General features: G+C 50.9%; 1 protein-coding gene across 2 annotated transcripts in view; it reads left to right on the top strand.

Annotated features, from left to right (window-relative positions):
- The first annotated feature begins 4,852 nt into the window (after positions 1-4,852).
- LOC140740550 (receptor-interacting serine/threonine-protein kinase 4-like) overlaps positions 4,853-15,198 on the top strand; it is a 41,131-nt gene continuing 30,785 nt past the window's right edge. The window contains exons 1-2 of one of the 2 annotated variants that reach the window (XM_073069803.1): positions 4,853-5,496; positions 13,082-13,394. In XM_073069803.1, coding sequence (XP_072925904.1) covers positions 5,279-5,496; positions 13,082-13,394 — 531 coding nt within the window. In that variant the 5' untranslated portion in view covers positions 4,853-5,278. Of the gene's footprint in view, positions 5,497-13,039; positions 13,395-15,198 lie in introns of both variants that reach the window. The other variant, XM_073069802.1, reaches the window with a different exon arrangement.

Raw genomic sequence — 15,198 nt, 5'->3', positions numbered from 1 at the left:
TGAATTTTTGCTGCAATCATTTTACCCTCCACCTTCAAGCCTTCCAGGACCTGCCGCAGGGAAGCTTCACAGTAGGGATGGTGTGTTTTTGAGTGGTGGTTGGCTTACACCCAGCAGTGTTTAGTCTGATGGCCAAAAGCTCAATTTTGGTTTCTTCATGCCAGAGAACATTCCAGCTGCCTTCAGGCTGAAATGTCACTTTTTCCTAACAGTGGCTTTCTCTTTGCCACTCCTATAAAGAGACTGGAACACCCAGGTGACGTATGTGCAGTCTCTCCCATCTCAGCTGCTAAGCTCGTAACTCCAGGGTTGTCATTGGACTTCTAGTGGCCTCTCTCGCTAGTCCCTCTTCCATGGTCATTCAGTTTTTGAGGACTGCTTGCTTGACTCCGATTTACAGCTGCACCATATTCTTTCCATTTCTTGAAGGTACTCCAAGGGATATTCAGTGATTGGAAATTTTCACAAATTTTACAAATTTTCTTGTATCCATCTTGTGCTGTTCAGAGTTGCACAAAGAACACTTTCTTTTGTCTTCATGGTGTTTTGGCCAGGATACTGACTCACCAGCAGTTGCACCTTCCAGATACAGGCGTATTGTTACTACAGTCAATTGAAACACCTCGACTGCACACAGGTGATCTCCATTTAACTAATTATGACTTCTAAAACCAATTGACTATACCAGTGTCTTGGTGTCATATTAAAGAGGGTGAATATTTATGCAATCAATTATTTTGTATTTGTAATTTTTTTTTGTAGAGATCAGTTTTCATTTGGACATGTCTTCTGTTGATCGGTGTCAAAAAAAGCCAAATTAAATCCACGGATTCAATGTTGTAAAACAAAACAAACTTCTTGGGGGGTGGGGGGGGAGGTGAATACTTTTGCATGTGTGTGGACAGATAGAGTGACTCTTAAATCTGCATTGATTAATAAATTTCACATTACATGCTGGTGATAATAAACCTGATTCTGATTTGCCCAAGTTCAGCCATTTTTCTCCAGGTACATATCAATCCTGTTTCAGATCAATATTACTGTGGACCTTTCTGGGCACAACCCTTGCTGTCTTTCAGTTCTTGGGCAATGTCCCAACTCAGTGTAGTGAAATGAATTCTAGTCAGCCAAGTAGCAAGCTTGGAGTTTCAAACCAAACATCTATTGGAGTAACCCATAAACAAACCACTTCAGCAATGCCCACTAGCAGTGGGAGATCAGTTACAGCAGCAGTGGGGGGAGAATAAACAGTTAATGTTTCAGGCTGAGAGCCTTCACGTTGGGGAGGAATAAAAGTAACAGGTGAAACCAGCTGGGTGGGGGAGGGGGTAAAGGAGAAGCTGAGAGGATGAAGGAATCTGATGGCAAGGGGATTGTGGGAGAAGAGGGAGGGGGGCACTAGAGCAATGTAGTGAGAGGTAAATCAGAATGGAAAGGGGGAGGGTGGGGAAGAGAAATTACTGAAAATTGGAGAAATTGGAGGTATACAATGTTCTGCTAACAGCAGAGGCTGCCAGTAGCATATTAAAACCAAATTTATACCACCATAACCAGGACATAAATTCAGAATAACACTGGGAAATGTATTAAAAAGAGGAATTACTGAAAAGACTTGGCCAGGCAATGTATTAAAGGAAATAGTCAATGTATCCTGTTGAAGACTGGTTGTCTGAACTGGGATAAGTAGGACACTGGAAATATCTGTACAAGGGAAGGGCTGCTGTTGACACTAAACATTGCTTAACAAAAGAAATAGGAGCCGGAGTAGGCCATCTGCCCCATTGAGCCTACCTTTCCCCATAACCCTCATTTCCCTTATTCTGCAAAAATCTATCTAAACTAGGTGTCACTGAGGTGATAGGTGGGTGCAGAGGGAATGAAGTAAGAAGCTGGGAGGTGATGGGTGGAGGAAATAAAGTGCTGAAGAGGACAGAATCTAATAGGTGAGAGCTGATGCAGAGTGGAGAGCGCTTCACCAAACAGCTTCTCTCTGCCCAGTGCAAAAGGCAGGATCTCCTATCGCTCACCCATTTTATTTTGACTTCACATTTGGATGTGTCTGTCTATGGCCAGACACAATGAGGCACACTCTAGTTGGAGGAACAGCATCTCCACTCACACACCTTCCGCCTCAGCTGGCCTCACCTATTAGCCTGTACTCCTTCCCCTCCCCCTCTTTATTCTGGCTGCTTCTCCCTCCCTTTCCAGTCCAGTCCTGTGTGAGCAATCAGCATAGAGGGGGGAGATTGAGAATCTGGCTGAGCGGTGCCATCACACAATCTCTCATCCAATGTCAGCAAGGTGGAGGAACTGATTACTGACTTCAGGAGGAAGCAGGTGGTCTATGAGCCAGTCCTCAACGGGGGATCAGAGGCTGAGATTTTTAAGTTCCTCTGCACTATCATTTCAGAAGATCTGTCCTGGGCCCAGCACGTAAGTGCAATTGTGAAGTAAACATGGCAGTGTCTCTACTTCCTTTGAAGTTTGCGCTGTTTCAGCATGACATTAAATGTAATGTAGTGGTCACCAACCTGTCAATCATGATCGACTGGTTGATCTTTGAGACTTTCCCAGTAGATCCCCCCAAAAAAAGTGCAAATACTGTTGAGAGATTGTTTCCGGGTTGCGGGGCTTTAGTTCCGTTCTTTCTGCCCAGTGCGCATGTGTGTAGCTTCCCCCCCCGCCCCCCCCCCGCCATGCACTACACAGTGTACTTCAGTGGTCCCCAACCACCGGGCCGCGAGGAAACGATATGATTTGGTGATATGAGTCAGCTGCACCTTTCTTCATTCCCTGTCACGACCACTGTTGAACTTGAACGCACGCGAGGTCATCAGTCACCTAAACGAGTGATACCCTCGCGCCAGGGATCACTGGTTGGCTTCGCGCGGCCGGCGGGAAGTGCAGTTGCTACCAGCCTGGAGCGCGGACAGATGGGCGCCACCTCTAAACCTGTTTAGCACACTGAATGTTCGTGGGGAATCCGGTGCTAAAATATTCGCAGACAACTTAATTTGGGCTCAGGGTTTCTAAGTAGCAGAGCAGCTACCTCGCTGCGATCTACTGAAAGTCATCCCTCGAGACAAACTTTTGTCGGCCGATAGATCCTACCTACCTACAAGGGGGGTAGGTGCCCTGTTGCACTCCTTGCTTGGTTGGTTGGTCACTCTCTCCGGACTGCGACCTCCGGCCCTGACCTTGTCCTTTCACCCCACCCACGACCAGCTGCACCTGGCCAAGGCGGTGGGCAGGCGGGAGGCTGGAGTTCAGGCCCGGAGGCTGTCTAATGAGGCAATGAAGCCCTCAAAACTGCTTCGGTACCTTGAGTCCAAGCACCCTGCACTTAAAGACAAACCCGTTAAGTTTTCTCAGTGGAAAAAACGTGAGCAAGTGAGACAGAAGCTAGATGCTGAGAGCCACGAAAACGAAATAGCAGAATAGACTGGACATAAGGAACCTGCTTCGAGTATCGCTGTATTCCGGTTGTGTTTAACACCCCCACGTCGGCCGGTCCACAAGAATATCGTCAATATTAAACCGGTCCGCGGTGCAAAAAAGGGTGGGTACCCCTGGTGTTTATACATTATTTCTACTTCCGGGTTGCGGGGTTTTACTTCCGGTCTTTTCTGCCCCGGTGAGCATGCGTGTAACTAATCAATCTGGGGTCGATCTTGCCTTTTACTTCGGTCGAGGTAGGGGATCTTGGGCTTAAAAAGGTTGGTGACCACTAATGTAACGCCTGTGTAGCACCAGTCTTGTCGTGTGTGACCAGTCGTCACACTCTTTAGAGAAAATCACATTACACTAGATGCTAACAGACCATCAGAAGAATCCAGGTATCAGAAGGAGGCAGTATTTACACACTTCTGTAAATGAGATTTAGTTATAAGGGAAAAACCTGGACAAAATATTTACATGAGCAAGAACAATTCAAAATTCAAACATCCTGTCTAGGTTTCAAATCTTAGTTATCAATTAAAGCCAAATTCCTGTTTAGTTAGAATCAGTGATATTCATTAGAATAACCTTTGTCACTCCAGTTTCTCCAACTCATTAGAACGAGTGTTATTCCCTATTTAAAAGTTTACACACTAAACTTTCCTTTTTACTTATCCCTAGTTAGTTAGAAAACCAAATATAATTCCTATTTTCAAGTGTTATAGTTAACTTCAGTTTCAGTCCAGGCAGTATATCTACAAGCTTAAATTCAAATTCAAAAATTATATGTATATATACACAGTTTAACTCCTTTCACGACAATTCTCCAACATCACAACTCTTAAAGTAAATCTCTTTCAGCAATTTATCAAAGTCTTTGCAAGAATAATCAGTTCTTGCAGAAAATCTAATCCGGATTCTTCGAATGAAAATAGTTTGTGCATTCAACCGTATTAAATAAAACTTCTACGAACTTCTATAGTGTGATGGAGAGTATATTGTCTGGTGCCTCAGAGCCTGGTATGTAAAGTCCTACAAAAAGTATTAGAAAGGCTCCGCGCTATTGAGCACATCTGCACAGTCGCAGGAAAGCAGCATTGGTAATCAAGGACCTCCCTGTGCTCTCATCTCGCTGCTGCCATTAGGGAGAAGGTACAGGAGCCTCAGGTTCAGGAACCAGCCCATCACTGAAATGTTGCGACAACCTACGGACTCACTTTGAAGGGCTTTGGCTCCTCGTCTTATCTTCTCGATGTTTATTTATCGTTATTATATTTATTTTTATTTATTTTGTATTTGCTCAGTCTGTCTTTTTCACCTTGGTTATTTGACCATTCTGTTGGGTGAAGTCTTTCGTTAATCTATCCTGCTTTTCGGATTTATTGTCTATGCCCGTGAAAGAACGGATCTCTTGATAATAAACTTACTTTGGATTTTGAAGCGTCTCTGTCCGAAAACCTCGACTGTTTATTCACATCCATAGATGCTGCCTGGTTAATCTGGCTCCAGCGAAGGGCTGTTTTCTTTCAGAATTGCCGTATGTTGGACTGTATATTTTAATGATGGATAATCACATAGCGTCGATTCAGACTCCCGCGGGGAAGCGACCAAGCAGCGGGTCCGTGTGCTGTGAGCACCCAGGGGAACCCCGAGCGGCTGCAGAGGGAGTGTGTATAAAGTCCACACAGACAGCTCCGGAGCTCAAGCTCTGAAAGCAAACTTCCTTATCTGTCAACGGAGAAAGAAACATGTACAGGGCGATTATCTGCATGTATTTCCGCCGAGGGGCGGGATTTTGCAGGGCTCGACGAGCGCCGGCAGTGGAGCCGGGGGAGGAGGAATGGAGAGCGAGTGCCGGCAGAAGCGCCGTCCGGGACCTGAAGCGTACGGCCCGGAGGGGTCCGGACACTCCTCGGCTTCTCAGTTCACTCGCATCTGCCGCCAGGATTTGCAGGTGCTCGCGTTGGTGGGATCTGGAGGCTTCGGCGTAGTTTACAAAGCGCAGCACAAGGTCTGGAGGATTCCCGTGGCTGTCAAGTACATGAGGCTGGATGGAAGGTAATCCGGGAGCGGGCCGAGTATCACCGGTTTAATGGAACAGAGCAACACGCTAGCTCCCTCTCGAACGGTGAAGGGTGAAGGGTGGACTTTCTCCGCAGGGAGAGTGACGCAGCCCCGGTTGTCGTTTGAGTCTGATCACAGTGGATTGCCAAATCCCCCTTTCGGAGCAGGGTGACCGCTGGCTCCCCATTCCCTACAACTAATTGTAGGAAAGAGTAAGCAGGACTTCTTGTTAGATCGGTTGGTGTGAGCGCACACTGACCCGGGGTTTCTCTCCATGAATCATTCCAATAATTTCGGTTTCTATTTTGCAGTTCCATTATCTGCGGTTTTTTAAATCTCACTTCCCTGTCCCTGGTGTGTCAAAAGTAACAGATTTAGAAATCCGAAGCAACACACACACAATGCTGGAGGAACTCAGCAGGCCAGGCAGCACCCATGGAAAAGAGTGAACAGTCGGCGTTTCGGGCCGAGACCCTTCAGCAGGACTGGGACGAAAGAGTCAGGGTGCGAAGGTGGCGCAGAGGAGGAAAAGTGTAGGGTGTAGGTGATAGGCGTACTGGGAGAGGGCGAGGGGATGAAGTAAAGACATGAAAGGCTGGAGAAGGGGGGGGGTTGATCTGATAGGAGAGATTAGAAGGCCATTAGAAAGGGGAGGAGGGGTACCGGAGAGAGGTGATCAGCAGGTGAGGATAAACAGGAATGGGGGAATGGTGAAGGGGGGGTGGTCAGTTACCGGAAGTTGGAGAATTCAATGTTCATGCCGTCAGGTTGAAGACTACCCAGACGGAATATAAGCTGTTGTTCCTGAGTCTGGCCTCATCGCGGCAGTAGACGAGGCCGTGGACTAACATGGCAGAATGGGAATGGGAGGTAGAATTGCAATGGGTGGCTCCCGGGAGATCCCGCTTTTTCTGGTGGACTAAGCGTAGCTGAGGATGTCCTTCACAGGGCACCTGGCTTCTCAGTGTCCAGCGCTCAGCTAAACTGCGAGAGAAGAAGCCTGCACGTCGGACAGCATTGATCACAGCTCAGAAACATCCGTGCTGGTCCAGTCCGGTCACAGTCTTCTCTGCCTCCACCAGTCAGGTGCTTCTCCTGATACGTACACATGAGTGTAACCACCTCCTACACAGGATATTAACCACTGACTGGCTGGAAATTGTCCCTCATTTCCCCTGAAATACTTTGAATTCACGGTATATCCACTAGTTATAGACACATGCCTGTTGTCTTGCTACATAACTTTGTATCTGAGAGAAGCAATCTGTTTGTAATAATCTAGCTGGTATTGTTTTAAAATAGTTTTAAAAAAAGTAAGACCACAAGGAGCAGAACGAGGCCATTTGGCCCATCGAGTCTGCTCTGCCTTTCCATCATAGCTGATTTATTATCTCTGTCAATCCCAACGTCTGGCTACTCCCCACAATCTTTGACGCCCTGGCCGATCAAGAAACTATCAACCTCCGCTTTAAATATACTCATTGACTTGACCTCCACAGCCCTCTGCTGCAACGAGTTTCACAGAATTACTACCCTCTAGCTAAAGAAATTCCTCCTCATCTCAATCTAAACGGACGTCCCTCTATAAAATAAAATAAAAACTTATGTTTGTTAATTTAAAGTCCATAACTCTGAGATAATAATGCATATTTAATAATAAACTGGTCTTAAAGATCAAGAATTTGCTATGAAATAGTTATTGAGTGGCACCACAATAAACATTCACTCGCACTTCATGCACAACTTTGTTTTAATCGGCATATTCTTGAAATAACTGACATCTAAAAGCATCATTCTTGGAAAGGGACAAGCAGGAGGGAAAACGAACTTTTGACCCATCAGTTCTATGCTGGTTTAAAGTTAAAGAAATGTTTTATTATCAAAGTAGGTATATGTTATAGACCATATAGAGCACTGTCTTGAAATTCATTTTCTCACAGGCATTTTGCAGGAAAAAGAAAATACAACAGAATTTAACTAAAAAACTACACATAAACAGACAAAAACTGAAAAACAACTGAGGTGGAAAAGAAGACCAACAGCAAATAAAAATTTTAGAGGATATCAGTTGTAAAGGGGCTGGAGGACTGTGCATGTGTGTGGGTGGGAGGGAGAAATGGAACTTGTTTTGCTGTTGCTTTGTTGTGCTCTGTGTTGTTCTGCTGAGCATTGTGGATAATCTAGGTTGCTAACAGAATGTGTGGCTCACTTGTGAGCTGTGCCTGTACAACCCTTGGGTGGGTTTGCTGTTAACGCAAAATTCCACATTTCTCTGTATGTATCCACGTACGTGCCATAACTAAATCTGAATCTTGAATTTTGACTTCTTCAAAGTTAGCCTGTGGGTCGTAGAATCTGTTCAGAGTTGTGGAGATTTAAGTTATCAACATTGCTTCAGGAGCCTGATGGTTGTAGGGTAATACCTGGTTCTGAACCTGCTGGTGTGGTGCCCCCTGCCTGATGGTTGTAGGGTAATACCTGGTTCTGAACCTGCTGGTGTGGTGCCCCCTGCCTGATGGTTGTAGGGTAATACCTGGTTCTGAACCTGCTGGTGTGGTGCCCCCTGCCTGATGGTTGTAGGGTAATACCTGGTTCTGAACCTGCTGGTGTGGTGCCCCCTGCCTGATGGTTGTAGGGTAATACCTGGTTCTGAACCTGCTGGTGTGGTGCCCCCTGCCTGATGGTTGTAGGGTAATACCTGGTTCTGAACCTGCTGGTGTGGTGCCCCCTGCCTGATGGATGTAGGGTAATACCTGGTTCTGAACCTGCTGGTGTGGTGCCCCCTGCCTGATGGTTGTAGGGTAATACCTGGTTCTGAACCTGCTGGTGTGGTGCCCCCTGCCTGATGGTTGTAGGGTAATACCTGGTTCTGAACCTGCTGGTGTGGTGCCCCCTGCCTGATGGTTGTAGGGTAATACCTGGTTCTGAACCTGCTGGTGTGGTGCCCCCTGCCTGATGGTTGTAGGGTAATACCTGGTTCTGAACCTGCTGGTGTGGTGCCCCCTGCCTGATGGTTGTAGGGTAATACCTGTTTCTGAACCTGCTGGTGTGGGACCGTGCCCCCTGCCTGATGGTTATAGGGTAATACCTGGTTCTGAACCTGCTGGTGTGGGACCGTGCCCCCTGCCTGATGGTTGTAGGGTAATACCTGGTTCTGAACCTGCTGGTGTGGTGCCCCCTGCCTGATGGTTGTAGGGTAATACCTGGTTCTGAACCTGCTGGTGTGGTGCCCCCTGCCTGATGGTTGTAGGGTAATACCTGGTTCTGAACCTGCTGGTGTGGTGCCCCCTGCCTGATGGTTGAAGGGTAATACCTGGTTCTGAACCTGCTGGTGTGGTGCCCCCTGCCTGATGGTTGTAGGGTAATACCTGGTTCTGAACCTGCTGGTGTGGTGCCCCCTGCCTGATGGTTGTAGGGTAATACCTGGTTCTGAACCTGCTGGTGTGGTGCCCCCTGCCTGATGGTTGTAGGGTAATACCTGGTTCTGAACCTGCTGGTGTGGTGCCCCCTGCCTGATGGTTGTAGGGTAATACCTGGTTCTGAACCTGCTGGTGTGGTGCCCCCTGCCTGATGGTTATAGGGTAATACCTGGTTCTGAACCTGCTGGTGTGGTGCCCCCTGCCTGATGGTTGTAGGGTAATACCTGGTTCTGAACCTGCTGGTGTGGGACCGTGCCCCCTGCCTGATGGTTGTAGGGTAATACCTGGTTCTGAACCTGCTGGTGTGGGACCGTGCCCCCTGCCTGATGGTTGTAGGGTAATACCTGGTTCTGAACCTGCTGGTGTGGGACCGTGCCCCCTGCCTGATGGTTGTAGGGTAATACCTGGTTCTGAACCTGCTGGTGTGGAACCTGCTGGTGTGGTGCCCCCTGCCTGATGGTTGTAGGGTAATACCTGGTTCTGAACCTGCTGGTGTGGGACCGTGCCCCCTGCCTGATGGTTGTAGGGTAATACCTGGTTCTGAACCTGCTGGTGTGGGACCGTGCCCCCTGCCTGATGGTTGTAGGGTAATACCTGGTTCTGAACCTGCTGGTGTGGTGCCCCCTGCCTGATGGTTGTAGGGTAATACCTGGTTCTGAACCTGCTGGTGTGGTGCCCCCTGCCTGATGGTTGTAGGGTAATACCTGGTTCTGAACCTGCTGGTGTGGTGCCCCCTGCCTGATGGTTGAAGGGTAATACCTGGTTCTGAACCTGCTGGTGTGGTGCCCCCTGCCTGATGGTTGTAGGGTAATACCTGGTTCTGAACCTGCTGGTGTGGTGCCCCCTGCCTGATGGTTGTAGGGTAATACCTGGTTCTGAACCTGCTGGTGTGGTGCCCCCTGCCTGATGGTTGTAGGGTAATACCTGGTTCTGAACCTGCTGGTGTGGTGCCCCCTGCCTGATGGTTGTAGGGTAATAACTGGTTCTGAACCTGCTGGTGTGGTGCCCCCTGCCTGATGGTTGTAGGGTAATACCTGGTTCTGAACCTGCTGGTGTGGTGCCCCCTGCCTGATGGTTGTAGGGTAATACCTGGTTCTGAACCTGCTGGTGTGGTGCCCCCTGCCTGATGGTTGTAGGGTAATACCTGGTTCTGAACCTGCTGGTGTGGTGCCCCCTGCCTGATGGTTGTAGGGTAATACCTGGTTCTGAACCTGCTGGTGTGGTGCCCCCTGCCTGATGGTTGTAGGGTAATACCTGGTTCTGAACCTGCTGGTGTGGGACCTGCTGGTTCTGAACCTGCTGGTGTGGGACCTGCTGGTGTGGGACCGTGCCCCCTGCCTGATGATAGCGAGAAGAGGCCATGGATTGGATGGTGAGGCCTTTGATAATGGATGCTTCTTTCTTGTGACTGCAGACCAAGTAAACATACTCAGTGGTTGGGCTCGAGGAATAATTCCACTGATCCCATTCCCTCAATTTATCTTTCTGAGGCTCACTCTCCCTCTCATGTCCACCTCCATTCTGAGCCTCCCACCATCCATCTACACCAGGAGTAATTTAAACTGGGCGATTAGGACATTGGGGGAAAGTGGAGCACTCTGGGCACCCCATATGGTTATGACTCCACAGACAGCCCCAGGGTCAGGACTGGGCCTAAATCACTGGAGTAACGAGGTATCAGCACGGCCTGCTGAAACGTCCATGTGCCCTCCAGGAGCTTCAGATTTCTGCTATTTTAGTTTACACCTTATATTCCATCTGAGCAGCCTCCAACTTGATAGCATGAATATGGATTTTTCAAACTTCTGATAATGTCCCCCTTCACCATTCCCCATCCCCTTTTCCCTCTCTCATCTTATCTCCCTGCCTGTCCATCGTCTCCCTGCCTGTCCATCGTCTCCCTGCCTGTCCATCGTCTCTCTGCCTGTCCATCGTCTCCCTGCCTGTCCATCGTCTCCCTGCCTGTCCATCGTCTCTCTGCCTGTCCATCGTCTCCCTGCCTGTCCATCGTCTCCCTGCCTGTCCATCGTCTCCCTCTGGCCATCGTCTCCCTGCCTGTCCATCGTCTCCCTGCCTGTCCATCGTCTCCCTCTGGCCATCGTCTCCCTGCCTGTCCATCGTCTCCCTGCCTGTCCATCGTCTCCCTCTGGCCATCGTCTCCCTGCCTGTCCATCGTCTCCCTGCCTGTCCATCGTCTCTCTGCCTGTCCATCGTCTCCCTGCCTGGCCATCGTCTCCCTGCCTGTCCATCGTCTCCCTCTGGCCATCGTCTCCCTGCCTGTCCATCGTCTCCCTGCCTGTCCATCGTCTCCCTGCCTGTCCATCGTCTCTCTGCCTGTCCATCGTCTCCCTGCCTGTCCATCGTCTCCCTGCCTGTCCATCGTCTCCCTCTGGCCATCGTCTCCCTGCCTGTCCATCGTCTCCCTGCCTGTCCATCGTCTCCCTCTGGCCATCGTCTCCCTGCCTGTCCATCGTCTCCCTGCCTGTCCATCGTCTCTCTGCCTGTCCATCGTCTCCCTGCCTGTCCATCGTCTCCCTGCCTGTCCATCGTCTCCCTCTGGCCATCGTCTCCCTGCCTGTCCATCGTCTCCCTGCCTGTCCATCGTCTCCCTCTGGCCATCGTCTCCCTGCCTGTCCATCGTCTCCCTGCCTGTCCATCGTCTCTCTGCCTGTCCATCGTCTCCCTGCCTGTCCATCGTCTCCCTGCCTGTCCATCGTCTCTCTGCCTGTCCATCGTCTCTCTGCCTGTCCATCGTCTCCCTGCCTGTCCATCGTCTCCCTGCCTGTCCATCGTCTCCCTGCCTGTCCATCGTCTCCCTCTGGCCATCGTCTCCCTGCCTGTCCATCGTCTCCCTGCCTGTCCATCGTCTCCCTCTGGCCATCGTCTCCCTGCCTGTCCATCGTCTCCCTGCCTGTCCATCGTCTCCCTGCCTGTCCATCGTCTCTCTGCCTGTCCATCGTCTCCCTGCCTGTCCATCGTCTCCCTGCCTGTCCATCGTCTCCCTCTGGCCATCGTCTCCCTGCCTGTCCATCGTCTCCCTGCCTGTCCATCGTCTCCCTCTGGCCATCGTCTCCCTGCCTGTCCATCGTCTCCCTGCCTGTCCATCGTCTCTCTGCCTGTCCATCGTCTCCCTGCCTGTCCATCGTCTCCCTGCCTGTCCATCGTCTCTCTGCCTGTCCATCGTCTCTCTGCCTGTCCATCGTCTCCCTGCCTGTCCATCGTCTCCCTGCCTGTCCATCGTCTCTCTGCCTGTCCATCATCTCTCTGCCTGTCCATCATCTCTCTGCCTGTCCATCGTCTCCCTGCCTGTCCATCGTCTCCCTGCCTGTCCATCGTCTCCCTCTGGCCATCCTCTCATTCCCTGTCCATCGTCTCCCTCTGGCCATTGTCTCCCTCTGGCCATCCTCTCATTCCCTGTCCATCGTCTCCCTCTGGCCATCCTCTCATTCCCTGTCCATCGTCTCCCTGCCTGTCCATCGTCTCCCTCTGGCCATCCTCTCATTCCCTGTCCATCGTCTCCCTCTGGCCATCCATGGCTTTCTGTCTGTCCATCGTCTCCCTGCCTGTCCATCGTCTCCCTGCCTGTCCATCGTCTCCCTCTGGCCATCCATGGCTTTCTGTCCTCTTCTATCAGGTTCTCTCTTCTTCAGCCCTGTATCTCTTTCATCAATCAACTTCCCAGCTCTTCATTCCACCACCTCCCAGTTTCACCTATCACCCTGTGTTTCTCTTTCCTCCCCCCACCTTTTAAATCTGCTCCTCATCTTCCGTTTTTCTCCAGTCCTGCCGAAAGGTCTCGGCCCGAAATGTCAACTGTGCTCTTTCCCAGAGATGCTGCCTGGCCTGCTGAGATCCCCCAGCATTTTGTGCGTGTTGTGCTGGTGTTTAAGCACTGACCTTATAGCTTTGCACATGCCATCCGCCACAGGCTCTGCCTCAATATCACATTGGATACAAAAAGCTAAGAGAGATGAATATGAAATGCCAGGCATAGAGAGGTAGTGGGATGGAAAAAAATTGTCAAAAGACACTTAGTGAAACTATGAAATGGCAAATTTTCAGTGCCAGGTTGATTGCTTGCTGATAGTTAGAAATGTTAATGACACTATTTGTTACAGATCTGACGATGATGAATTGCGTCCCCCTGTGTATCATTACAGTGATAACCACAAGCTGCTGGATGAAGCAAAGAAGTTGCACAGGGCACAGTTTGAGTACGTCCTCCGACTGTACGGAATTACAGAAACTTACTTGGAGCATGGAATCAAATCGTTGGGATTGGTAACTGAATTCATGGAGAATGGATCTTTGGAAAACCTTCTTCACCGGTATAAAGTCCCTTTGCCACTTCGCCTGCGCTTTGTGTACGAGATTGCTTTGGGAATGAACTTCCTACATAACCTTAACCCAGCCCTCTACCATCATGATCTAAAGCCTGCCAACGTTCTACTGAATAAGGACTATCATATTAAGGTATACGTTATTCTGAAAAACCATTTCAGTTGTCAGAATCTTATCATCAGAGTTGAGTGCTGCTCTCAGATGAAGTGTCAAGGGAGGTCTTGGCTCAGGAGAAAGAAAAACTGCTTGCAAAGTGTCGAGTTCCCTCCAGCACCAACAATATCAATGGCAGGAATCAGTTAGCACCTGTGAGACATTGCAGAGTGTAATCTCCTCACAATCGACAGCAGAAATCCAAGTGTAGAAACCAAGGTACATATCAAATATTGGGGAAAATGGGGAGCATTTCTAACACCCTGTTCCGTGTAACACCAACAATCTGTAAATCAATTTGGACATATTCCAGAAACAAACCCCACACCCTGATCCCCACACAGCCTGAACCCCTCACACCCTGATCCCCTCACACCCCGAACCCCTCACACCCCGATCCCCTCACATCCCGATCCCCTCACACCCCGAACCCCTTACACCCCGATCCCCTCACACCCCGATCCCCTCACACCCCGATCCCCTCACACCCCGAACCCCTCACACCGATCCCCTCACACCCCGATCCCCTCACACCCCGATCCCCTCACACCCTGAACCCCTCACACCCTGATCCCCTCACACCCTGATCCCCTCACACCCCGATCCCCTCACATCCCGATCCCCTCACATCCCGGTCCCCTCACACCCCGAACCCCTCACACCCCGATCCCCTCACACCCCGATCCCCTCACACCCCGAACCCCTCACACCGATCCCCTCACACCCCGATCCCCTCACACCCCGATCCCCTCACACCCCGAACCCCTCACACCCTGATCCCCTCACACCCTGATCCCCTCACACCCCGAACCCCTCACACCCCGATCCCCTCACACCCCGATCCCCACATACCCCGATCCCCTCACACCCTGATCCCCTCACACCCTGATCCTCTCACACCCTGATCCCCTCACACCCTGATCCCCTCACACCCGGAACCCCTCACACCCTGAACCCCTCACACCGATCCCCTCACACCCCGATCCCCTCACACCCCGATCCCCACATACCCCGATCCCCTCACACCCCGATCCCCTCACACCCTGATCCTCTCACACCCTGATCCCCTCACACCCGGAACCCCTCACACCCGGAACCCCTCACACCCTGAACCCCTCACACCGATCCCCTCACACCGATCCTCTCACACCCCGATCCCCTCACACCCCGAACCCCTCACACCCCGATCCCCTCACACTCCGATCCCCTCACACCCTCATCCCCTCACACCCCGATCCCCTCACACCCTGATCCTCTCACACCATGAACCCCTCACACCCCGATCCCCTCACACCCTGATCCCCTCACACCCTGATCCTCTCACACCATGAACCCCTCACACCCTGATCCCCTCACACCCTCATCCCCTCACACCCTGATCCCCTCACACCCTCATCCCCTCACACCCTCATCCCCTCACACCCTCATCCCCTCACACCCTCATCCCCTCACACCCTGAACCCCTCACACCCTGAACCCCTCACACCGATCCCCTCACACCGATCCCCTCACACTCTGATCCCCTCACACCCCGATCCTCTCACACCATGAACCCCTCACACCCTGATCCCCTCACACCCTGATCCCCTCACATCCTGATCCCCTCACACCCTGAACCCCTCACACCCTGATCCCCTCACACCCTGATCCCCTCATACCCCGATCCCCTCACACCCCGATCCCCTCACACCCCGATCCCCTCACACCCCGATCCCCTCACACCCAGAACCCCTCACACCCTGATCCCCTCACACCATGAACCCCTCACACCCCGATCCCCTCA

The sequence above is a fragment of the Hemitrygon akajei genome, chromosome 17 (assembly GCF_048418815.1).
Source record: "Hemitrygon akajei chromosome 17, sHemAka1.3, whole genome shotgun sequence".
NCBI classification, from domain to species: Eukaryota; Metazoa; Chordata; class Chondrichthyes; order Myliobatiformes; family Dasyatidae; genus Hemitrygon; species Hemitrygon akajei.
The sequence above is the reverse complement of the archived record's forward strand: the minus strand, read 5'-3'. Positions and strand labels throughout refer to the sequence as shown.